Source organism: Galeopterus variegatus, unplaced genomic scaffold (assembly GCF_000696425.1).
Source record: "Galeopterus variegatus unplaced genomic scaffold, G_variegatus-3.0.2 Scaffold89, whole genome shotgun sequence".
Taxonomy (NCBI): domain Eukaryota; kingdom Metazoa; phylum Chordata; class Mammalia; order Dermoptera; family Cynocephalidae; genus Galeopterus; species Galeopterus variegatus.
Genome location: NW_007726200.1, coordinates 735649 through 762067, shown reverse-complemented (window position 1 = coordinate 762067; position 26419 = coordinate 735649). Strand labels below are relative to the sequence as shown.

General features: G+C 41.8%; 1 protein-coding gene across 2 annotated transcripts in view; it reads right to left on the bottom strand.

Annotated features, from left to right (window-relative positions):
• The window catches only part of ST7 (suppression of tumorigenicity 7), a 204862-nt gene that overhangs the window by 6612 nt on the left and 171831 nt on the right, over window positions 1-26419 (bottom strand). For both annotated transcript variants that reach the window (XM_008581019.1, XM_008581028.1), the window contains 3 exons: window positions 14226-14376; window positions 5309-5401; window positions 2246-2385 (listed from right to left, as the gene is read on the bottom strand). In XM_008581019.1, coding sequence (XP_008579241.1) covers window positions 2246-2385; window positions 5309-5401; window positions 14226-14376 — 384 coding nt within the window. The remainder of the gene's footprint in view (window positions 1-2245; window positions 2386-5308; window positions 5402-14225; window positions 14377-26419) is intronic.

Below are 26419 nucleotides of genomic sequence, written 5' to 3'. Positions count from 1 at the left end.
GAGAGTTCCAAGTGACCCAACAATGAGATGGGCTTGATGTTAACAGGTGAGCTGGCCATTGCTGAAAGCATGAGGGTGAGTCTAGGAGACCTCCATTCAGGGTTCCTGTTGAAGGCAATTTGTTCAAGGTCCCTTTCAACTTGAAGAGCCTATGATTGTAAGTAAGAAGAAATGCTAAGCTGTATCTGATTTTTACACTGAATCTTTCTGCAGAGACCACTACCATTTATTTATTTAATAATCATTTATTGAAAACCTACTATGTGCAAGACACTGTGCAAAGCTTTGGGGATACAGAGATGAGGAAGACACAGTCCTGCTCTCAAGGAGCTCACATTCTAAAGGGGGACATATATGCTTTCAACAATTATAATCCAGTACAATTAGGTATTCATGGGATACTGTGGGTTCATAGAGGAGACACCTAACTCAGCTTAGGAGAAATTTAAAGAAAGCTGAGTATAAAAGAATGAAGAGGCATTGTAGAGTGGATGGGTGGGGGTGGTGATGGTGAAAGGCATTTCACATGGAACAAACAGCATGTGCAAAGGCACTGAGGTGTGCAAGAGCCTGGGAACGGCGAGCAATTCACTATGGCCGAAGAGCAGCATCTGTGCAGGAGTTGGGAAGATGAGGCCGAAGAGGCAAGCAAGAGGCATAAAGAGCCTTATATGCCATGCTAAAGAACTGGGGGGGACTTGATCTGAAGTGGGTGGGAAACCTCTGGAGAAATTCCAGCTGGGAAGTGACATGCTCAGATTGGCAATTTAGAAAGATCATTCTTTTGTCAGTATAAGAGAAAGACTGGCGGAGGATAAGACTGGTAGCAAGGAGACCAGTTAAAGCTATGGCAGTAGTTCAGGCAAGAAATAACAAGAACCTAGACTGAGAGAGATGCTGTGGGGAGAGAGGAAGGGGAGAAGAGGTGAATCACACTGACCAAATGCCAGGTTGCTTAGGAGGTTAGAAGGAGGAGTGTGAAGGCCGGGACAGGTGGGCTGCAGGCAGTGAGAGGGCAGTTCAGGAGGGCTGCTGGGTTTCTAGCATGGGTAACTGGGTGGACGGCAGGGCCACTGGCAGAGGCCAGGAATACAGGAAGAGGAGCAGTTTTGGGTGGTGGGGGAAGAAGGGTGATGAGTTCAGTTTTGGAAATGTTGAGATTGAGATGCCGGTGGGATTTCCAGTTCATCTTCAACACGCATGAAAATACTCTTGCAATTCCAGTCCCTGAACTCTGCCGAGCAGAAAATGTCAATCATCTGGAAAGGGATTAAATCAACCCAGCGAAGTTAGAAATCATCCTTCTTGATTCTACTCGCCTTGAAATCTGAATGGAGTTCCAGGAAAACTGATATTCTTTTCCTTATTCTTTCTGTCTGAAACTCATCTGTGGCAAAATCAATAAACTTATCCTCGCTGCACATGCAGGCCAGAACGGTCAATTTCAATAAGGAAACATGGTTCTTGGCTGTCAATGCAGATGGCTTTTCTTATTAAAGCTCCTCTCCACAACTCTCCTTAAGACTTTTACTGGCTTAATGTCATGTCAGTATACTTTGTAATACTACAAGCCATTCACACCCTCTCAGTTCATTCCCCACACAAGCCAAGTGTTTGTAGCTACTAAAAAAATTATTTAAACCATCTTTGAAAATGTAAATCTCATCCTTCACGAAGGAAAGACCCACAATATCCAAAGATTAGAAATAATGTCATTCAGGGCCGGCCCGGTGGCGCACTCGGTAGAAGTTTTGGATCCCATATAGAGACCAGTCCGCTCACTGATTGAGCGCGGTGCGGGCGCGACACCGAGGGTTGCAATTCCGTTGCCGGTCGCGGTACGGGCGCGACACCGAGGGTTGTGATCCCATTACCGGTCACGAAAAAAGACAAAAAGGAAAAAAAAAAAGAAAGAATGTCATTCAAATTATACAAAACTGAATAATTTCCCACACATTTTTTCATTTGCTAGGAGTCCCTAAATTATTTCATCCTTTGGAACCTCATGCCTTTTTAAGAAACTGTCAAGAATTTGTTTTGTGAAATGAGACAAGGCATGCATGAATAAGCTACAGTCTCTCACTTGACCCTAACCCTTTGATTCTACTGATGATAATCAAAATTAAACAGTGAGCAAATGATCTCTATAGGCTTGGATCCATTTCTGTGTGACAATCCCCCATTGGCTGCTTCCCTTGGCTTTCTCTGTCCATTCCTTGAGGTCTCCCTCTCGGCAAACACTCACCGCTTTTGCGAAGACCCCCATAAGTTCTGGGAACTGATGTGTCAGGAGGGCCAGCATGGCTGTGAAGGAGCACAATCCAGCAGTGAAGAGAATAAAGAAGGGAAGCTCCTTCTTTGGGTAAACTGAGACTTCATGAAAAGCTGTGGAGACGACCAAAAGGGACACATTAGGGCTGCAGAGAAATGTGTTCTCAGGGAATTTCCACATGGTGGGCCTGACTCTTTCAAGCTTTGGAAAGAATCTGAAGCCTGTTGGAAATGAAAAAGGCAGGACAGTTGACCAAAGAGCTTCTGACCCAGCTCTTGACTGCCCACCTGCTTCTTCCAAGTCCACATCCACCCTCCTGCACTCTACCTAGAGGCATGATCCCTCATCACCACTTGGTGATGTCACACATTCGTGGGCAGGGGCAGTAGCACCAGCTATGCCTGATAGATAGTATTCCTTTCTCAAATGCAAGCCCAAATAAAACCACAAAACTTTTTTCAAATTACAAAACTCATGTTCATTGTAAAAAACCTAGAAAATCCAAAATCAAGTATTCTGGAAAAAAAAAAAAAAGTCCCGTCTACCTTTTCACCTTCCTGTATTTTTTTTTAATTATAATGAGGCGATATAGGTTTATCTTGTACTTTTCCTGGCACGCTCTAAGTATGTCAGTGGAGGGTGCTCCCCTGATAGAGGGACATCCAGCCAGGACCTCACGTGCTGGCCTATTCAACCGGCAAGGGGCAAGGTCAAGGCTGCTAGGGTTATCTGGCACAATTGCAGGAGACTCGTGGTGATAAATACACTTCCAGCAATCACTGGAAAAAAAAAACCCTGGTGCTCTATAGAGTGCCTTTATAATTTTTAGACTTCAAATGCTGGGTTTGGAGAACACCAAAAAGCTCTGGTACAAAGGCCAAGGGAATCGACGACTCCTTTCTGCTCATTATGCAGCTGCCTGTGACTGTCTGGGTTGACAGGGGTGCAGACCAGGGGCAAGGAGAACCAACTGCCCGGAGCTGGTGGAGGGGCTGTGAAACTGCATGTGAGCAATGTTGCCACTCTGACCACAAGGACCTGAGTGTCACATTCTCCTCAGGAAATACAAGACCTAAAGGTCTTTCCTCTGCCCTTCAGAGCCCTGTACAGTAAGCCACATTGCTGACCACCGAGGGTCGAGAGGACCAGAGTGGGTCAAGGCGCAGACCAGCATGCCTGCCTGAATCCAGGTAGGTTAACCTGTGAGGATTCAAACACAGGGTGGACAGGCACTCAGGGCCTAATGTGGCAATAATCATACTTTTAATCTGCAAATTATGGGAGCATTTAAAACAACTAACCCTCTTTGTATCCTCACCCTCAACACCCAACCCAAAAAAGATTTTGGAGGGAGATCAGACTTGGACTACTGTGTTTAATTAAATAAATGTGAGCCATAATTTTCTATTTCAGGCTTGTAAAGTTTATCTCCATAAAGTTTCTTTACTTTTCTTTTTTTCTCCCTCAAAAGATGACCAGTAAGGGGATCTTAGCCCTTGACTTGGTGTTGTCAGCACTATGCTCTCCCAAGTGAGCTAGCCGGCCATCCCTATATAGGAATCTGAACCCATGGCCTTGGAGTTACCAGCACCACACTCTCTCAAGTGAGACATGGGCCGGCCCTCCCATAAAGTTTCTTTTAAGAACTGTAATCTTGTTCTAATAGCTAATCTATCCCCATGGAAATTTAAATGGACTCAATTAAAACATTTAAAAACATAGTACACTGCAGAAAACTGCCTTTCTTACTAGAAAACTGCAACTTTATTAAGGTCTCCCTGAAGGGGGAGTCAAAAGGTAAACTACGGGCCCACAGTAAAGATTTCTAAAATCAAATCTAATGTCATGTGCAGCACCAGACCCTTTTCACAATACAACTTGGACAATGAGGAACACATCACTATGATCACTCAGTTCCCTAAGTATCAAATCTCATGGGGGGTCCAGCTGGCAAGGAGACAAGAGAGGCACCTCCTGCTTCCTCGATCTGACAACAGCAATTTAGTTGTGCACCTAGATCCCACCACATTGGAGATTTATGACTGGCTCAATAATGCTGGTGTTTGGAAACTATACACCCAGGGCTCCAACGTTACACCATTCCTCTGGGAAGAGTGTTTATATTGTTACAGCTATGAGATATGGCTATAACTGGGGCTGGTAGCAGGAGAGAGGACAGGGAAGAGAGAGTAGCCAAAATATGGAGGTTTTTATCTGAGGGAGAAAAGTATGTCCGAAGTCAGGGACACATGAAGAGCCTGGACATGATCCTTATACACAGTATGATTTGATAACATCTATTTAGCCTGGATTGCCAAAACAATGTTGTATTACAGTAAACCAAAATAATCTTTTCCACATGTGGTATGGGCCATTAGACTGCTAGCTTGGAAGGTACCTGAGGGCAGGGTTCTCCTCTGGTGTGCTTCTATACAGTGCTGAGGCTGCACGTGTGCTATGCATGTTATGCCAACTCACTCTGTCCAACCCATGAGAGGCTCACAGGAAATCTCTCTAGCCAAGGGCACCGCATCACCACAGACAGCGCAATGCCACGCCCCACGACTACCTCTGGCAGCGATGCCAGCATCCTGGTGCTGACCTCCCACCTGTGACTCAACCGCAGTTCCCTCTGAAGTCAGCACTTCCTCTTCACATTCCAGTCTGGGTAGATCACAGTTGACCAGTCAGATAGCCCAGGTGGAACCCTCCATGATGGTCCAGCGCAAAGAACATCTGCCCCAAACTAGAGGGTTCTGTGCTCAGGCTAATCAGTACATGATGCTGCTTCATCTAAATTTTAGTCCTTTGGCATCTTTCCCTTTGATGAATTTGGAGAAAGTTGGAGCAGGAAGCCAAACCTACTCATATAATCACTTTAATGCATATGCTATCAAACAAGGACAGGTGTTGGGAGAAAAATAATAAAAGACAAGAACATGCTACACATTTATCATCCCCACCTCTTCGCATCCCCACCTTTAGTCACACCACCCTCGCTGGCTGAAGAGAGGACTACAGACAGGTGGAACTTACATGGAAGCAGCTCTCGGTCTGCTGTTTCTGTACAGATTGGATAAGGATAAAACAGGTGCCCCTTTTCCAAGGGATAAGGGATCATCCGAAAAGCTGAAAAGGAAAGACAGTATGTAAGAGATTCAATATTTGTGTCATAACTTCCCAACTTCAAAAAAGGACTTTTGAGCATTTTTATAACTGGGAATTCTCCTACAAAGGAGGCAAGACTTATCCAAACTCTGAGTCTTGTGCCAGATAAAATGTCAGAGATACATTATGGTGTATCACACATTAATCTCACACAAGACGTACTGTGTGAACCTCAAAAAACTGGGTGGCGATAGAGGTGTAAAAGGGTAGGGAAGCCATCAATATCAATGTCCAGGGTTTCACCATCTACCAAATATTATAAAAATGTTATAAGCACTAACTCAACATAGCACAACCAATGGTAATAATGCAAACCTGGACTGAAATGCTTCTCTATGAAGCAAATGCGGAGTGACTAGTTGGAGCCTGTTACAGACGTACAAATGTGGAAGGCATCCTACCATGTCTGTTTAAAAAATATGTCTAAGTGGATTAGAATTCCAACCAAGACGGACAGAAACAAAAATCTAAAAATGCAAGAATGACATGGGAGGTATTTCTGAACTTTATGAAACTTTTAAATCTTCAATATCATGTGGAGAAAAATAGATCTGGAGAGATTGATTATCTGTATTTTGATGATGTCAGGCCACCTAAATTCTGCTTTTGTGGCATCAGATGACATTAGGCCTTACACTGAATTATGGCTTTCCAATCAATCCATCCTTTCCCATTATCAAGTGTGTTACTCTCCCTGTTACAATGTCATCAGCATGTTAGTCTCACTGTTCCTATGAACAGTGCTCATGGAGGTAATTTTTCTTCAGCAGATGTCCTTTAACTATAGCATGCCATGGCTATAAAGTATAAAAACTACGCCCTGCCCTAGGAATGTCAGGTAACAATCCTTGCCTTCACATGTGTCAACGAGGGATGGTGGCAACACACAGCAATGTTTTTCGTTTTAAATGCTACATTTTAAGGAACTGTAGCTATATCCTCAGCTGTGTAATTACCAAAGCCTTCTCAAAATGCTGTCAATGTACATATTTATCTTTTGCATTCTTATTTCAAAAAGGAATCAGAAACAAAGAATGTTCTCCCTCACAAGAAATGACAAGGTTCCATTGTAAGCAACATCAGTGCACATATGGTATTTATTCTGGTGTCTGAATATTATTTAAAAGTAAAAACATTATGTATGTGATTCCAGCATTTGGAATGCAGTCAATCTACACCACAGTGGTATCACTCTGAGGTTACAGCACATTGCCACGGAGAATATAAATCACTATAAATGTGGGATTAGAACAGAGCCTGTTTGCTGGCAGTTTGCTGAGGTAAAAATGTTATCAATTTTCCTCTTGTAACAGAAACCTCTTAAACAGAGATTAAAACATTAGAAACACCCCAGACTTTAACTCTTCTTAAAATAAAAGGCTCGCCCAAATTCAATCAGACCTTTTCTTTCATACAAACAAAGATGACTTTTGCCCGGTAGAACAAGCAAAAGAGAAGCTCCTTGCACAGGTTGTTAACACACAAAGATCACTTGAGGAACCAACACCTCTCAGCAGAACTCGACTTTCAAGAGAATGAAAAAAAAACCCCAAAATCCAAAAACCAAACCGAAAAAACCTTTTAGTGCCTTCATCGGATACACTAAAATCTCTTCTGGGTAGCACTGAATTTAAATTTAAACTATAATATGGTAGGATTTTAATACCATTTCTCATAAATGGTGGCTGCTATGAAAGCATCCAAAAAACATGGAAAAACCTGTGTGGAAGTGTTTTTGTTTTGTTTTTAATCCACATTCTCCATGTCCAACAACAAGACTGTTACAATTGAGAATCTGCTCAGGTTCACATGATATAAATAAACCCTCAGTTTTCAAATAGCCTAAAAATTTGAATGCTAAATTTTAAACAAAATTGAAGTTAGTTTGTACTTCACGGAGCAATTTTTTAAATGAAATATAGGAGTGCAAGATCTTGACTATGTTCAACCATAGAAATCTAATGGTTGGTTGGTGTCTTTTCAGTCAAATGCTAAATGTTTTTTACTCCAGTATTTGGCATGCATACAGAATTTTGTGCATCAAGTTAGTCTTGCTCTCCTTCTAATTGTTTCTGGTCTTTTTTTAGAAGGTTGAGACATTGATTATACTTGTATACAACTTAAAAAGGAATAAATATATATACATACTTCCTGCATTGCCCTCCCAACCCCAGGATTGTAATGATGCTTATGATGCTCTTAAAATCTCTTTTTCTCACATCAGTTGTCATTTACATGGAGCTCACAAAATAACATTAAGGCTTTTGGCTTTACTAAACAAAAGCAAATATAATTCCCGCTTGCAATTCTATCCTTTCCCCACCCTGCTGTGCGGGTGAGATAGCAGGGGAGGTCTGGAGAGAGCCGAGAAGAGGCACTGCAGAAGCCTTGCCAGCTTCACCTCCCACCTCCTGTCCCTTTCACTGCAAAGATGTGCAACTGCTCCATGAGAGACTCGTGGCTTTAGCCAAACACCCAGAAATTTTTCAAGTGCAAGTATTAAGAAAACACTGTTTTGGTGGTGCAAATAAGAACGGGAAAAGTCATTTGAATAGGTCTACTTTATGAATGACTACAGACCTCCTAAAAATCTTTGAGAAAACATACATTTCACAGGAATTAAAAATATACACACATTTGGTTAAAAACAAAACAAATACTCTAGGTCATTCAGAGTTAGTACATGGTATAGAAATGACATTTCTGCATTTTCTGCTGTGTGCCATCCCCTCCCCTCCCCTTGATTTCGGTTGTGCTTTGTTGAAGGATCAAAATGAAACTAGGAATTAGTTAATGGATACATCATGCCCTCTACAACCAAGTCTGAGGCATGACTCTGCCCTCTTCCATTCCTGACCAGACACGTTTCCTAGGCTACAAGCCTATGAGTGCTGCTCCCATCAGAAGGTCTCCACCAATACTGGTGAAAGAATCAACAGAACAAAAGATGAGAGAAAGATGGATACGTGAACAAGTTAATTCCCCATTTTCCCTATGACTTCTAGTGATCTCTCACCTTACCCTTTATATAGACAGAGATAGATGGTAATCTTTATATTTTGTTTGCCCATGTAGCCTTTCAAAGAGGATCTCAGAAAACTTCACCCAAGTTATTTGTAATATACAGGTACTTCAAAAAGTTCATGGAAAAATAAAATTAAATGATAATATAAATCTTTCCATGAACTTTTTGAAGTTCCCTCATAGAACTCAGTTTGAATCCCAGCTTTACCTTTTACATTCAGTCACTCATCAAAACATGAGTGCCTTCTTATATAATAAAGACACAAGGTGAGCCAAGCATACACGGTTCCCGCACTCATGGAGCTCACCGCTGTGGCGCGAATCATGATCCACTGACCATGAGAGTGTAAAAGCTCCCACACTGACGAGCGCCTGAAAGGAGAGATTCGTGGTGCTGTGCATATCTAATGGGGGAGCAGCAGAGGTGACATCTAAAGGATAAGTAAGACCTGATGAGGCTAACAAGTGTGACTTGGGTGGGTCATTAATCTGCTTCCCTGTCTGTATGAAGAGAATGCCATGGACCTCACAAGGCTGGTAAAGAGACTATGTGTGACAGCAGAGGTCAAGGTGTCTATACACAATGCCTGGCTGCTCACTAAAGGTGAGGTTTTGCTTTACCCTCCCTCCCTATCTACTAAGCCTAAAGTCCCTATTTTCTCTATCAGATCACACTCTAGCTTAAAAGTAGTAATGCTGCTTGTTTGTAAACAACTAGAAATGCAAATAATAGACCAGAAAATTATTATCAAAATGCAAATTTTATGTTCTCACTTTTGACTGCCATGTAGGTAATTAGCCATGAAGACCATTCATCTTTTGTGAGGCATTTGGATGCAGCAATAAAGAAAATTCAAAAGTTAAAAGCCTGGGTTGCAATCTACATTCTTTCACTATTTAGTTGTGTGGCTTTGGAAAAATCACCTTCCCTTGGTTGGATTAAATCATGTTCCATTCCAACTGTGAAAAGAAATTATAGAGTTTTACAGCAGACTCACTAACTTGTTCATGACTCTCAACACTCTAACAGTCTGTTCCTACTTTTATGATGCTACTGCTTGTATCTACTCTCTCTCCATCCATCCAACCACCTACTTCTCAATATACATATATTGTATCCATTACACACACACACACACACACACACATACTAATGTTTCTCCCAAAGCATTTCTGGTCTTATTCATTTTGGTATCTCCAATACAATGCCTGGCACATAGGAGAGACTCAATAAATATTTGTTAAATAAAGTAATGAACAAATTAACATACAATCAGGAAGAGACAGAATTTTCCCTTTAAGAATCAGGTGGATCCAAATTATGTCCAGTCGACAAGACTGAATAAATGAAAGGAGCAAGTTGGTTTTACTGGGCAGTGGGTGGGGAAGCATCGTATGATATCTAGAGACTGGCTATTAGAGTAAGTTAGCTATGACTACAGATGTTGTCTGAAGATTGCTTTCTCCCAAATTATAAACTTTAGCTTTGGATCTACTGGGGGTGGGGAGAGGTAAATTTCACTCTAGTAGTCCCCAAAGTGCCAGCCTTATGGAGGAAAAGGTTTGGTCAGAGGAAATGCCCTAAGAACCACATCTTACAGTGAGGAGCATTTGCCATCAGGTTCAAAGAGAATAAATTAGAATCAGAATCTCATCCTATGTTTCAACAATGGGCCATTTTCCCCTCTCAAAGGAAACACTCTGCCTTAGTCCCCCTAAAAAACACCACCTTCAAATCTTATACATTATTTAGTGGATTCTTTGGGGGAAAAATCTCCAAAAAGAAAACAAAGAGTTTTACTTGGTCAAGTGGAAAAAATGGAAACAAAGAAAGGCTAAGTGATTTACCCCATGGCATACCAGTCTTCTGATATATAGAATTAGAATTAAAATTCACAGTTACAGTCAGCAGACAACCTTACTTTATAAAATAAATAGAGCCAAAACAGAGCCTTGAAAAGATCAAGATAGGAGGAAGAAAAGGCCACATCAGTATTTGATACAGGTAAAACAGAAGATGTGCCATTTAAAATAGGGCCCCATGAGGCACAATACCATTGAGAATAAGTCCCAGTTCAAATGAAAGCCTTCCTGCATATATGTTTTTCATATTCAACTCATACTTGCAGTGGTGTGTGTGTGTGAGGATAACCAGAACCTAAAGTGTTTAAAATAAGTATAATTCCGATAAGGTGGCAGCTGTGTAATGAACTAAGAAACATACTATAAAATCCTGTAAATTAAAACTTTCCCCCTTTCTTAATTATTTTGACTTTGAGATACATATTGTGTAATTTCAGGGACCAGGACAGTGACGAATCAAACATTTTGGAAAACCTTGAAATGCTGATGTATTTGTGGTTGAGGACTGAGGGTTTTTTAAAAACCACCATATGTTTCAAACCCAAACAATCTCTGCCATGCATCAGCTAGACTTTGGAGTTTTATCAAATGTGGGAGTTTCTTCAGCTTGATTGGTAGAAAACTCACTTAATTCCACAGGATGACTAATGTTCCAACATAATAAATTCATTAAAAAGCAAAATAAAAGACACCTCTACCCTTACCCCCTAACCAACACTCTTGATAGAACTAAAATAATTTTTTTTTAAATCTCTAAAAGATAAATTGACTAATAATCATTTCTAACATGGAGTCTGATGAAATTAGGTGCTATTACCTTCCTCCCTGAATTCTCTTTTTAATGAAAAAGGGAAGTTGGGAGGAGGTGGGGAATTGGCTTAAATTTCAGAATAAAGAAAAAATGATTCCAAGGAGAAAAGCTAAACTATGAGGCTGGAGATGACAAAAGGCACCACCATGTGGTGCACTGCTGGAAGTGCAGCCTCCTCTGCTCAGGCCCAGGCTGCCCAGGCAAGGCCAGTTGACCTCCTGAGGGGAAGCTGCAGCAACTGCCCTAAAACCACCAACCTAGTGCGGGTGGGGTATGGCATTCAATTTCATCAGTGCTTCACAGTTTTTAAAAATCTGGTAAGTTAAGTAAATACTACTAAAGGTAGCTGAGTCAGAATTCTAATCCAGGTCCTCTGATTTAAAATCCAGAGCTCCGAACCTCCATTTAATTTAACTTAGAATGGACACAATATACCCTAATAAATATACCCTAGCCTGTAAGTAGTAATGTAAATCTAAACTGTGGGCTTCTAAGCAAATGTTTCAGAGATGACAGATCCTTTTAGTCTTAAACTATTCAGTGCAGTGAAGAAAAAGTGAACTTAGGTTTACATTTCGGCTCTACCAGCTGTGCTGCAGGACCTTCAACAAGTCACTAATCTCAATGAATCTGTTTCCTCTCTTGAAAAATTGAGATGGCCATCTCTGTCCTGCCAAACTCAGAAAGTTATAAGGAGAAATAAGTGAAATGATGTAAATGCAAACCCTCTGTAAACTATCTGTTATGCAAATGCTCTTCGTGGTTCTTGGCATTCTCAAGCGTTTAGTATACAGTAAGCACTATCACAGCTCTCTTCTCTAAAACTGAATGTCATGGCTCTCTTTTTGAAAATTGGACGGTAGTGTGGTTGATTTTGCCTAGGATCACGGTTACCTGATTTTCACAAACACTTCCCCTGGGTGGTTCCTGTTTATCTGAAAGGACCAAATGTAGAACTTCCTTTTCCTCTAGGTACCTGATTGCCTAGCCATAATGTTTTATGTCTAAAAATTCACCCCCGTTTAAAAACCCTAACAAAGCATTCTGCCAACCTAATTTGAGGTAATTAACTTCCCCATTACTGCTACTCTGCTGGAATTTGCAGCTCTACATGTTACTTCACATGTCTCTCAATTTCATTATCCCTCCCAGCTGATCCAGGGCATCTCCCCACTGTTATCTGATTACACAAATAACTGATTTTCAAGCAGAATTTCTAGTTATTCCTCAGAATTTTTATGTTTTTTACTTTGATGCCATTCCTACCTACCAGCATGTCATTATCACTTCTTGCCTTTCCCCATTTTTGGTCCTTTCTGTAGGACTGATCCCTTTCTTATCAATCAGATCTAACTGATAAGCTTCTATTACTGTTTCCAAGATGCCATTGTGCAAATATGTTCTTATTTGGTAGCCAATTTGTCCATTTAATTTTTCCACAACTAACACCTGGTGAGGCCCCTCATGTTCAATCCTGCTGCACATTTCTGTCTCCTTCTCATGCTTAAATAAAAATTTCTTTTATTGCTTTCAGACCGAACACCTTACATACAACAATAAGCTCAAGACAGAGGGGATGGTGCACATGTGCACACACACCCCAAGTGTTGTGTGCTATGTGGAGTCTTATAGATCCAAACGCAGTTGCTGGTGCTGACCAGGACACATGGAGGATGTTGTTATAGTTGCCGAGTGGGGGTAGAAGTATTGATCAAATCAATACCCTTCAAGTCATAAACAGGAAATTACGTAAGTAGACCACTATTATCTAAATAAATATTTTCAAAACAACTAAATTTAAAAGTTTAAATCAACTTTGAGTCCCATCTCTGTCAACTTACTTTTTATTCCATCCCATTTTGCTGGCCCCACCCCAGCCTCTTGTATCAACTTGGATTCCTGCTGGGAAGGGCAGGAGAAGGGACGAGCAGGGGATTATCAAAATGAAAATGGAAGCAGTAAAGATAAACAGAGTGAAAAGGATTAAAAGAACACTTGTTTGTGAGGCTGATCAGAGTAGGAGTGAACAAAAAAATGTTATCAGAAGACTGTAATATTTATTGTTTTGTTTCCCCATGAGAGGGAAAAAAACCCATGCTACATATCGTACTTGTTTTGCTTAAATTAATGCTAGCAGAGTGTCACTGCACATAAGGTTCAATAATCTGTATTTGTGGGCCTTTTGTCTTAACTTACATTTTCCCAAAGACCCCCACCACCTATCATTTCTTTATACTGCATCCTTGCTTATAATACTATCCTAGTTCTTTAAGGCTTAGTTCCCATCTCATTTGACTCATAAGGTTACCCCATGACTGTTCCATCCCCCCATAGACCTCTCCTTCCTGAAACACCACCAGGCAGCTGCCACATGCTGCTGGCTACTTCTCCCAGCTAGACCACACACCTCCAGGGCAGGGAGCATGAATCACCACCATTAGAGCCTCTTCTCCCTACACAGAATCATAGTGTCTATGGAGAGCATGCACTCAGATTCATTTATCCCTTCATCCATCTAACAGATGTTTATACATTAACACATGAATGCTGCACCTTCCACCAAACACTAGGGTCCAATGGCCACTGCTCTTGTTTTGAAACATAACTGCTGTGTCTTTGTGTGTGGCCAACCTGGCTCCAGTGGAGGATAACTGCCAATCATCCCAGAAAGGCCATCAAGAAGTGGTGATCAGAGTCCAGCCCCATGCCAAACATTACCAAGGGCTGTCCAGCCCCATGCCAAACATTACCAAGGGCTGTCCAGCCCATGCCAAACATTACCAAGGGCTGTTCAGGTCTTCAAAGAGAGTTTTCAGGATGGTAGAGTGCTCCCTTGCCAGGTTCACCCCATCTATTGTATAAAGTTATCTTTCTGAGCCATAGAGATGGCATCACCACAGTAATACCTACCACCACCGGGGATCAGGAGAGCCTAAGTCACTACCTGTCTTAGTGATGGGGCATTACAGAAAATGAGTGCTACACATATGCAAATCTTCATTATTCATCTTGAACACTCAGGGCAAAAACAGTTTTAGCACGTTTTCATGCTCATAAAAAGCGTTTCAAAAAAAGAAAATTACTTACTGCCTTCCCACGTACAATGCAAAAGATTCAAAGCCCCTTCTACCCTCTTCCAGTGCGCAAGATGAAAGAATGCATATGCTATTGCTTCACTGTCTCCTCTCTTCAGGATATGTTCTGGGGGTAGAATTAGGCTTTTCATTTCTAGTAGGTACTGAAATAAAAAAGGCAGGAGACAGATGTGTTAATACACAGTAATTTGTAATTCAATATTGAAAATAGGTTGATTTCTCTAAAGCCACCATTTATAAGCATTTCATCAAACCTGCAACCTCATTACTACATTTCAAAACATTCAGCAATCCAAAGTTTGCTGACAGATGACTAGCCTTGTACTAGTTTCCTATAGTGAAGACCAGAGGCTTTCAAGCTAAGATACTCTAATCAAGGAAATATATATATGTACATATATATACATAGAGAGAGACTCAAATAGCATAAAGAAAAATGTAGAAGACAAAATACTTTGGTATAGTTTTGTAACCAGAATGAAAATATAAAGAATAGACACATGAAAGTTAAGAAGCTATATGGCTAACTCAAGTGCACCAGAGAGATTTGATCCTAACTAGTGCTGCCCATTATATTTTTCTATTCAGATCTCTCAAGGAGAAGGACCTCGTCCTATGAAAAGAGCCACCCATAGCTGCTCAGATGCTGGAGGAAAGAAGGTGGCAGCCCGAACATAGGAAGACCCAAGAGAGGGGAGCAGTACAGACCCCAAACTGTAATGTTCTTTTAGATCCTTTCGCAAAGACTGGAGGGGTCTCAGCTTATACCTCTTCGTTCCTATCTTCTACTGAGGAGGTGGGAGTACAGGGCAAGACCGGATATTCTTCCTGGGGGCTGAGAGCAGACTACGTTTCCATTTTTATTCTTTTGTATTTACTACAGAATAGAAAGGGGAGCAAGTTTAGAAGGGTATTTTATATTTGCAAATGTTAACTTCTCTGTGCTGGCATTCTCCTTGTGCTCTACTCCTCATTATCCCCCCTTCCCGATCCATCCCCCACACACACACACACACACACACACACACACACACACACACACACACACACACACGCCCTATCACCAGCACCACCCCCAACTACAACAACCACAGTGACAGCCCACATATCTCCTTTAAAATGGAGACTCGCAAGCTATGGAGGGATGCATTTAGTTAAAATGGGATGAACACAGCAAAAGGAAGTGCTACGAGAAGAGATGCGCAAAAATTTTAATGTCAGAAAAATTGCCTGTGGATTTTCCTGTCAGTGGAAATTTATGAAAGAAGGTGAAGGATGGAAGAGTACCAAAATACAGAATGAAGATTATGACACCAGTATCAATGCCTGATTATCATCTAACCGAGGATGTATACCCTTTGGGCATCACCCAATCACCATTAAGCTTCCTGTCCTGTCAGCACACTCAGCTTTGGCCCAGCAAAGGTGGGAACACACACTTGGACATTTGGTTTAGCAACTGAAACTTTCCTCATTTTGGGTCTGATAGTTGAAGAATCCTCCAAGCCTCTGGCCTCAAAGCAGGAAGAGTAGGGAAGTAATAGAGACTCCCAGAGAGCAGCAGTAGAACACTGACACAGTCATTATACTTGGGAGTGTCAAGGTCGATAGAAAGCCCTTCTTGATAGAAGACCTCAATAGAAGGACCTCTTTCCAGGCTGGTCTATAAAAGGTGCTTGTTATTTTGAAGGGAACTTTTCAAGCATGAGTTACAAAAGAACATTTTGGTCATTTGCCTTTTTGGATTCTACAGGCTACTGTTTTCCTCCTACATCTTGTTTTAAATAGTGCAAGACAAAAATTTTGGGGGAAAAGTAATAATAGAGAATTACGTAGCAATCCAGCTAGTACAATGTTTACAATAAATATCAACCATTATATAAATATAAAAGGTGGATTTTATGTTCAGAGGTACCAGGCCATCCTCTCATAACTTTGTTACCTTAATAGAAGCTTTTACAATGCACATTACTATGTAGTACTGCAAGGGTCTCAGATACCCAAAGACTATGAGTCATGAAAAAGACATATAACTTGAAAAATGCTATGAACTGTACTAAGTGTTTCAGAGTAAGTTAGAGAAGGAAGACCATTTGGTTACCCTTAATAATCAGCAGGAAAGCAAAGGAAAACAAAAATTTCTTGCCTAATGAGAGCTTTAGAATAAGATTTTGATCTGAGTTTCTATTAATTATTCAAAGCCATCCTACCTATCAAATAGTTAATTTTTAAGAAGGATCATCCTGTACGATATTTGAAACAAACTAAATATGAAAATAACTAGCCTCATGTGTCCCAGATATACAGAAATATCTTTAAGGCCCCTGAGAATCAGATGGTGGTTGAAAGAAAAGTGTAAACTACCATTCTTTCTATGATTAGAAAAGGCTTTCAAAATCATTTCATTAAACATCCATGAAACAACTCTTCTCTTGGCCTGAGGCAACTTCAGCAACAGAGGTATTTGAGAAGAAGTAGGCCTGGTAGTAACCCACATTTGTGGGTAGAGAACAAACTAGGAAGAGGTGGGGCAGAGGCAACTTGGCAGGGGCTAGAGGGGCAGTTTCAGAAAATTAATGACAAAGGGATACTACAGATCTGCTCTGTCCCTGTCCAATATGGTAGCTTCTACCACATGTGGCTATTTAAATTTAAATGAATAAAAATCAAACAAAATTAAAAATTCAGTTCCTCCATCCCACCAGCCATGTTTCAAGTCCTCAAGTGCTGCATGTGGCTAATGACCACTGTATTGGACACTGCAAGGAACATTTCCATTTATCAAAGAAAGTTCTTTTGGACAGCACTGCTGTACACAATGTTTTCCAATCTTCAAATAACTGAACCAATTTTATCATGAACAAATTTCACTGATGCCCATGAATGAAGTCATCAGTGTAGTATCCACTGATAGAAAATATGACAAAAAATTACAATAAATGTAATAAAACAAAAATCCATTTAGAAGCATCGTTGGGGCCAAGCCCGTGGTGCACTCAGGAGAGTGCAGCGCTGGGAGCGCAGCGGCACTCCCGCCACGGGTTCGGATCCTATATAGGAATGGCCAGTGCGCTCACTGGCTGAGCGCGGTAAGGCCGATCTCAAAAAGGACAAAAAAAAAAAAGAAGCATCGTTGGCCACCAGGGCATCTACGTCCACTTGAGCAAGCAGTACACGTGTGTGAGACAGATGGCTTACTCAGCTTGCAGACTGAATGGATGCAGATGGCTTCAAGGACATTGCCCACAGCCCCAAATGTAGGCCACGAGGTGATGCTTTGTTTCTCCTCTAACCTCTCTCTGATCTTTTTGTATGTGTTCTTCTCACACGCCGCCTTATATCCATGTGTCTTTCCTCTCAGCGGAAACGTGAGACACTCAAGAAGAGCATGAACCCTGTCATCTTCACCTTAATTCCTCCTATTGCACCTCCTACAGTGCTTTGCACATCAAGGTAATATAAAAAGAAAGTTGAATTAAATTGAAATCTTACTTCCCAAGAAGACTCTCAAAATGAGTACCCGTGGCCTAAACAGCCTCATGAGGCTGACCAAAGCAACTCACCAAGGAAATGTCCCTCTGCATTCTCATCGTATCTATTTTATGGCAGAAATAGGCTATGCCTATAAAGGAGAATTATACTCCTTTATAGTTCCAAACAAAATGTTGGACCAACCAAATGATAAAGGCTAATAACAACAATGTGTTATGTTTTTGGCCAGGCTTAAAATGGCTGGCAAGATCAGTTCTCAACAAGTGCAACGTTTAAATTAGAAAGGCATGGAACAACATTTCATATCTTACTTGTCAAGAGAAAAATAAATGGAAGAGGGCAGATCTCTATCCACAAGTATGCAGAAATCAATTAGAATAAACTATAGCTTGCAAATCAGGGAACATGCTCTGCCTGTCTATAATAAAGACTTGGCTTCTATCAGCTAAGCCAGCATCCTGCACTATCTTGCCTGCCATCCTGCCTCTAACTTCCTTCCCAGATTCTCAAATCACACTGATCTTGAAGTACAGTGCTCTAAAGGTTTTGGAAGCAACTTTTCAAAATCTATTTGTGTCACAATCCAGTTCTTTATGCCCAATACCAGAGCAGATAAAGTCAGGACACACATGGTCTTTGGGGATGAGTAGTGCCTACTGATGTGGGTATTTGAGGAGAGGCTGGCTCACCTGCCAGGAAAGCTGCAGAAGGCTTGTCAGAGGCTACCCCAGGTAACTGCTAAAGCGTCTTTTGTTAAGATCTTAAAATTCTATAATAATTTGAGTGAAAACGATCCCATAGTTATCTTTCACATAGACATGTGATCCAAGATATTAATTCATAGCCTCCCTTTTTGGGATTTTCAACAGCAATAATACCATTAAGTCACATGATAATAAAATGTATATGTAGGCATTAAAAAAACATTGGAAGGTAACAGACTGAATGTTAATGACAGCTAAATATTTGATTTTATGGGAGATTAATTTCTTTTGTGTTTTTTCTGTGCTTTTCAAGTTTTCTGTAATAAGCATTTTTATTCCTCTCTCACTCTCTATATATGCATGTATGTGAATGTTATATGTATATATGTAATACAAGCCTATTTTCTACATTTGCATCAAAAACACAAAAAGCAAACCACACAATCAAACAAACAATAACCAGAGACAGCAATTTTTTGCATGTCTACAATTCTTTGGTGCAACTGGCTCTGATAAAAAAAGGGCCTATGTCCTGGAAAAGATGTTTTTAAAGCATCAGTGAAGAGCTCAGGGAATAACATTAGTGCTATTTGGTAAAGATGCTACATATTCTTAGTCTCAATGTTGCCTACTTCCTGGACTCAGTAAAACACACACACACACAGGAATAAAACAAAAACATAGCTGGCCGGTTAGCTCAGTTGGCTAGAGTTCGGTGTTGTAACACCAAGGTCAAGGGCTCAGATCCTTGTACTGGCCAGCAGCAGCAGCAAAAAAAAAAAAAGACAAAAATACTGCAAGCAACCATGGCTTGCTCAGATCATGCTGTGATGGAGAATAAAGTGCACATCACCAAGGTTCCCTGCTTTACCTCCTGAATTAGTTTGTTTTCTGTTGCTTATTACAGAATACCTGAAACTGGATAATGTGTAATGAAAAGAGGTTTATTTCTTACAGTTTTGGAGGCTGGGAAGTCCAAGGTGCAGTGGGCATATCTGGTAAGGGTCTTCTTCTTGGTGGGAACTCTACTGAGTCCCATGGCATTCAGGGTATCTATCACATGGCGACGAGGGCAAGAGCGCTTGTTAATGTGCTCACTTGCTCTCCTTATAAAGCTACCAGTCCGTACCCGTGAAAACCCATTAAACTATTAACTCATTATTCCATGAATGGATTAGTAGATTCGTGAGAGTATAGGCCTCACGGTTCAATCACTTCTTAAAGGCCCCACATTTGAACACTGCCACAATGGGAATCAAGCTCCCACATGAGCTCTAGAGGGGATAAACACGCAGACCATAGTACCTCCTCTCATCTGCCATCTGCCACTCTGAACCACTGCTTGTAATCCTGGCTCTACTATTTAGCTATGACACCTTGGAAAAATTATTTAATTTCTTTGAACCTCAGTATGCTTATGTGCAAAAATGGAATAATAAAAACACATATCTGACTAGTTTTAATTTTTGAAGATTACATAAGATAACATACATAAAGCATTCACTCATTCACATAGTACCTGGCATATTAAACAGTAGCTATTTTTGCTAAAAAAAAACCTGAAATGTTCAAATTATTGTAGAGATGACTTATGTTTTGTGTGTATGTATCCCACACATAATTGAGTCTGTTTGTATGTAAAATACTTTAGCAATTTTATCACAGTAGCAGATCAGTTGGAGAACTGGCTACTGGGAGTCACCAACTGACCAACATGGAAACGAGCATAAAGCAAAGCTAAACTGCCAAACTAAACCTGGTGATATGTAGTGCCATTCAAGGGTCCTCAGCACAAGGTACCTGCTTCTTCCAGGTTCACTTATCTATTCATCAGTCTCTTTATTTCATTTGAAAAATATGTGAGTCCCCACAGTGTATCCCAAGGAAAGATATGGAAGTGCCATGGTGCTAAGGGCACAGATATGGGAGTGCTCATAGTGTATAGGAGCATCCGCAGCTTACCCAAGGACACGGATATGAGAGCACCCACTGTGTACCCCAAAGGCATGGATATGGGAGCACCCACTGTGTACCCCAAGGGCACGGATATGGGAGCAGCCACTGTGTACCTCAAGGACACAGATACGGGAGCAGCCACTGTGTACCCCAAGGATGTAGACATGAATCAGGTCAGGTCCCTACCTTGATGATCTATGATCTTTGTAAGAGTGTGGGAGGGAGGGAGAATGTATAGACAGCAGCAATAAAATTCAACATGAGTGCCTTAGTAAGAGGTATATACTTAGCACTAAGGAAGTAAATGTGGAGCACTATGTCTGTTAAGGCATCACAGAAAAAGGAAAATATGAGATGAATTTATTAATAAACAAGAGTTTACACTGCAAAGATGAGGGATGGGGGGATTCCAGGCCAGGAGCAAAGCTGGCAGTGGCACCAAAGCATCAAAGGGCATAATGGAATCTGGAGGAGCTGAGTACTGACATGATAGCAATTGCCAACACTGATTAAGCACTAACACATGCCAAGCATGATCTCAGTTACTCTTTATACCAACTCTGAGAGGAAGATAACATTATTATTCCTGTTTCACAGAGGGTAGAATGGAGGCTTTGGGAAGTTCAGGAACTTGCCCAGGGTTGCATAAGTTGCAGGTGGCAGAACCTGCCTCGAAACTCCAGCTTTCTGCTAGTCTCCAAGGGAGTGAAGCAGGAAAAGTGGGTTATAAAAGGCCTTCCATGACATGCTCCAGAGTGTGCCCTTTACCTTGAATTACTCCGAGGTTTTCAAACTTTTAGACACAGAGTCATTTTTCAAAGAGAAAAAAGAAAAAAAGAAACGTAAAACACAATACATTAAATCGATGGAAAAAAATCTGTGCAAGGGAACCTGAGGGAGGAATCCAAGAGAGATCTGAGAAAGCCTTATGCTCCTAAGAAGACAGTTTGAAAACCACTGCAGTAGGCAGTAGAGAGATGAGTTGGTACACTGTGGTTTTGAGAGAATGGGCAAGTCATGGGTAGGACCACAAAACAGGGAATAGATAGAAGTTGGCGAAGTCTCTAGAAAGCTCCTATCATAATCCAGGTGAAAGGTGACAAAATTGAGGAGAAGGTGGGGGAACTTCCACAGGACTTGGTGTTTAACTGAATGTGAGGGCAAGAGAAGGAATCAAAAGTGACTATAAAACTTTTAGTTTAGGAAACTAGAATGTGAGGTCCTTAGCTGGGAAAAAGACATCAAAGGAGGAAGAGGCTTAGCAGTGAGAAGGTAACAAAAACAGTCTAAGGTGCCTGTGAACATCTCTGGAGAGATGGCCTGAAGGCAGCTGGGTGTGCAGGTCTGCAGCTTGGGAGAGAAGCTGCAGACACAGATTTGGGTGTTCCAGGCCAGAGGCAGAAGCTGAGCAGTAGGGACACATGAGATCTCCCAGGAGAGCTTTGATCAAGAAAGGAGAGAACAGTGAATGGTGCTCCCCTGAGAACCAATGTGAAGAAGTGGGCAGGAGATGTAGGAGGAGAGTGCTCAGAGATGCAGGAGTGGCACACAGAGAAGGTGTCATGGATGGCTTCAAGACATTAAAAGTAGTTATTCAGTGGGACCATCGTGAGGAAAGATCAAGTGAATGAGGTTTGAGATGAGGCCAAAGGATCTGGTGGCCTAGGCTGGAGTGACCTTTGTGGGGGTGGCCTTCGCAGAGATGACTTTGATGAGGGTGTTCTTGGTGAGAGCAGTTGCAGTGCTTTTTGGTGAAGAGAAAAACTTCTTCTAAACTTTCTATTCCTGAGAAATGTGGCTAAAAACTCATTTCTGTTCATTTTCTTCTAGGTCATATTTCTAAAATACATTCTCCCTACTCCAATCCAAAAAAGCTTTGGAACAAAATATGATTCAATTCAAAGAAACTTACATTAAAATAATATTTCTGAAATGTGCCATTGATATATAATATTATGGACACTCTGCCAAGATATTTCAAATTTCTGCTTCCATGCTTCAAGTATTTTTAAATGCTAAAACCCACTACACGTTTTGTTTCCTAAATTGGATTAAAAAGCAATTTTATACTCTGTCAATCAGCTTTACAAAGACATAAAGGGAGGACTGCTGTAGTGTTTGCATGAAATGGAATTTCCATCACTATAACAATGTCCTGTAGATACTCAATTAGCATATACAATTACCAGGATGTTTTCCTCCACAAGCCTCTTGAAATCCCCATGAAATTAGAGTTTCAAGATTAACATCAGATGAGCTTTAAAAAAAGTAAATTTCTAATGGGAATGCATTTCTGTCATACCATTCTTTATTCTTTTGTTTCTATTTTCTCATGACTCTCCATGGTCCTCACCTTAATATTCTATCAAGCCCAGGCTGGTCTGTTGGTAAAATGAGTTTCAGGAGTATGGCAGGTCTCTTACTTCAGCACCTTCAGGGTCTACCTGCTGCCCCCTAACCCCCACCCCCCGTCCACCACCAGCAGCCTCCTGGGTGGGCCCAGTGAGAAAGGCACATGGTTTAATAGTTCTGGGATTTTAGACAAGGTTAAGAAGAGATTTCCTCCATTTTTCTCGATTTTTCTCTTAGCAGCTCCACCCACAACACCCGGGCATTCCAAGGAACTGGCACTGGCTCCCTTAGCATTTCCCAGCTGCTGGGGGTTCTATGGGTGGGACCTGAAAAGCTTGGGCTTGGCTGGTGGTGGTGATGGTGATGGGTCAAAGGCAACTGTTATTTTCTAAACTGTACGTGCAGGTGCCTTGGGGATGCTGGGCTACCCCATCCCAGACTTCTCATCCCAGTTTCAATCAGAGCAGCTCTACTTTTACTTGATTTATTTATTAAGGTTTCACATAAGACTGCATTAGGAGGGAAAAAATGTTTACTGCTTTAAAAAAATCAAAAGTTGTTATTCTTGTTTTTGTGTCTTTGTAGAAGTAAAAGCTGTGAGTGGTCCAGGCACAAGCTGGCCATTGGGGGACTATGCCTGTTGGGGAAGAGGACCTGTGACTTGGGGATCCCTCTTTGATGTTACTAACCAGGTCAAATTTTCCTTGTAGCCAAGGATCAGTTCTGGGGGCCACTATGTTCAGGGTTTTCAGAGTTGAGTGGGAGGTTTGGGCATTCTGTATATACATACAGGCCACTCCCACAGGGCTACATACTTAGAGAATGTTTACATCAGCAAGCACAGGACAGGGCCTGGCTTCCAGCAGTCACAGAGCACTCTGAGTGAGCTGGCTGCCTCCCTTCTCTGGGCTCCCACAGCCCTCTGCCTACCTCACAGGGCACTGCCTGGTCAGTCTTCTCAGTGACTGGGGGCTCCTTGAGAGTATGGACCATGATGTGACCAGTGTCCCAGTGCCTGACATGTAACAGGTGCTCAGTAAGTGCTAGCTGAATACACTATTGAGAAGGAAAGGAGGACTGCTAGCAGAACTGTACACCTTTGGAGAATACAGAGGCTGATGGATAGAAGCAGGAAGATTACCCCCTTCATGATGAAGTAAAGTTGGGGAGATGCCTCCTGTTTATTCTGTTAGAGTAGAGTGATACTAGTTAAGTAAAAGTAGTTCAAATATGTTGTGGTTGACAGGAGACCTAGCAAGATGTGTAGATTTCAGCTGAAAAAGGAAAAGGAAGAATTCCTCTTCTGAGGGCATGGGAGCCCTTACAGCTCTGATAATGAGAATGGACACCAAGTCAGAGAGTGCAGGAGCAGGGAGGAGAGGGGAGATGAGTAGCCAAGGCTGGGGTACTCTGAACCTGTCAGACTTGGCCTTAAAAAAGCATTTAATGACTTTGAAGTGGCCCCTACCTCCTCTATGACTCAGGCACCTGCAACCCCTGATCACACAGCCCACGCTAGGGAGGTTTCCCCACCACCACTATCTCTTCCAGTAATACTGTTCCTCTTGCCCTGGGGGTGAGTAGCAGAGCATCGCTCCAAATGCCCAACTCCACCTGGCAGAAGTACCCCTGGGGATGAAACAACTGCTTGTTTTTTTATGGGCTGAAGAAGAAAAGCTTGGAGAAGAGTGAAAACTTAGTAGAAACTGGAAACATCTTTCTGTAGAGCCAATACTGATGGATTACGAGGGTGTGTGTGTGTGTGTGTGTGCGCGCGCACGTGTGCGTGTGTGGTGTGTGTGTGTGTGGTGTGTGTGTGTGTGTGTCTGCATGTAATTGTTCATGTAGCTCTACAACTTGCTTACTCAGACAGGGAAACTTGAGTTACACTGTGAAACAAAAGGGGTGGCCTCAGCGTCCATGGGGGGACAAGGATGGGAAGGGGCCTAAATATGGGGAAGTTTCATCCCAGATATACAGTGTTGTGCTGGGGTGGAGGAACTGGGGGAGTGGGATGGCAGGGAGCAGGGACGGTACTATGCTCAGTACAAGAATGTAAGGCACAGGAGGGGAAATGGGTACTCTCAGTCATAGCAAAGAACTTACCGAGCAGCTACAAGCTGCAGAATTCCTGAAGACAAAAGCTACAGCCAGAACGTGCTAGAGCCTCCCCTCAATTCTGGAAGCCTGAAGGGACCCTGAGGGCACTCAAGGTCAGAGGCACTGGGGTGCCACTGCTGTACTCTCCGGTTGTCCTCCTTCAGGCTAGGGTGGCTCAAGAAGTACCTGCTAATGCATGTTTCAAAGCAGCCTCTATTTTTACCTGTCTGCAAGCACAGAAATAGAGCTGGAGGTAAAAGGGAAGAGATGATGAAGGGGCCAACATGTATTGAGTACTCAGTGGATGAGTTGCACAATGTCATTCCATTGACTTGTCATCAGCCCTATGAAGACATTACTTTTTATCCCCATTTTATCAAAAAGTGAACAGGCAGAAAACTAACTAACTCTCCCCTCCCATAGTTCCCTCTGGTCCCATGGACAGGAAGAAGTGAGAGTCATGGTTTTGGACTCTTTTGCATCCTTTCAATGATACTTCACAGCTCTGCCTACCTTTAGGTAGTTATCCCTTGCTCTGTCATTCTAATGCATGTATTTTCCCAGTAACGACAGAAATTCTACATAATGGACCTGACAATTCAGAAAAGAATAAATGTAAACAGCTAACAATGTTCCACCTTACTAGCAGTGGCAAGGAAATGCAAGCTAAAAGAACAAAATTTCATTCGTACTCAGCAAATTCTTAAATGTTTGTTGTTTTCCTTCTTTTCTTTTGTCTTTTTTAAACAGACTGCTCAATGACGGAGGGTTGAGGAAATAGTGAAGAAGGAGTCTTCTGCTCATGGAAGTATAAACTGCTACAATCTTTTTTTGGTAAATGATCTGACAAATATCAATAGCCTTAAACTGCGCCCAGGTGTTCCTTGGTTGTCTAATGAAATTGTGCATGTGCACCCAGGTGTCCTGGGTTATGACTTAAGTAAAAAGGATGAGTGGCTCTGATCCACAGCGCCCCCCACCCCAGGATGCCCCTGGGGGGCCATGGGGAGGCTGCTACTGCTGCTAGAGGCTGTTGCTGCCAGGGGCGCTGAGACCGTCCACGAGGCTGCCACCACTGCCAGACCTGTAAGCTACTGGACCTGTCAGCTGCTGCTGTTGTTGCCGAGGACTGGGTTCATCTGCTAATGGTTCCTGGGATCTTTCCCAATTACACAGCGTAGACCTGCATGTGAGGGGTCTGGAAACCCAGCCTGGCATGAGAGGGGTCTGGTGACCCAGTCTGTACAATGGGTTTGAAGGGTCTGAGCCCTAGCTCTGACAATATAAATGGAAACTTAGTATAACTAAAATAATGAAACATTTTGGCTTTAGTTATGATTTGCCTTACTTTACAATTGGCATAGTCACCTAGCTTTATAGAGGTAAGACACCTCAAATAATATCTGTTCTCTTCAAATTTGCCCTCACATTCTGCCAGGTGTTCTAGGTAAATAAATAGGATCAAATCTCAGCCTGGCCAAACTCAGCAATCATTACACTGCTTCAGGAGGAAATGGATTAGACACCAAAAAAAACTTCTACATGTGACCTAGTAATTCCTGTTCTGTAAATCCATCCTAAG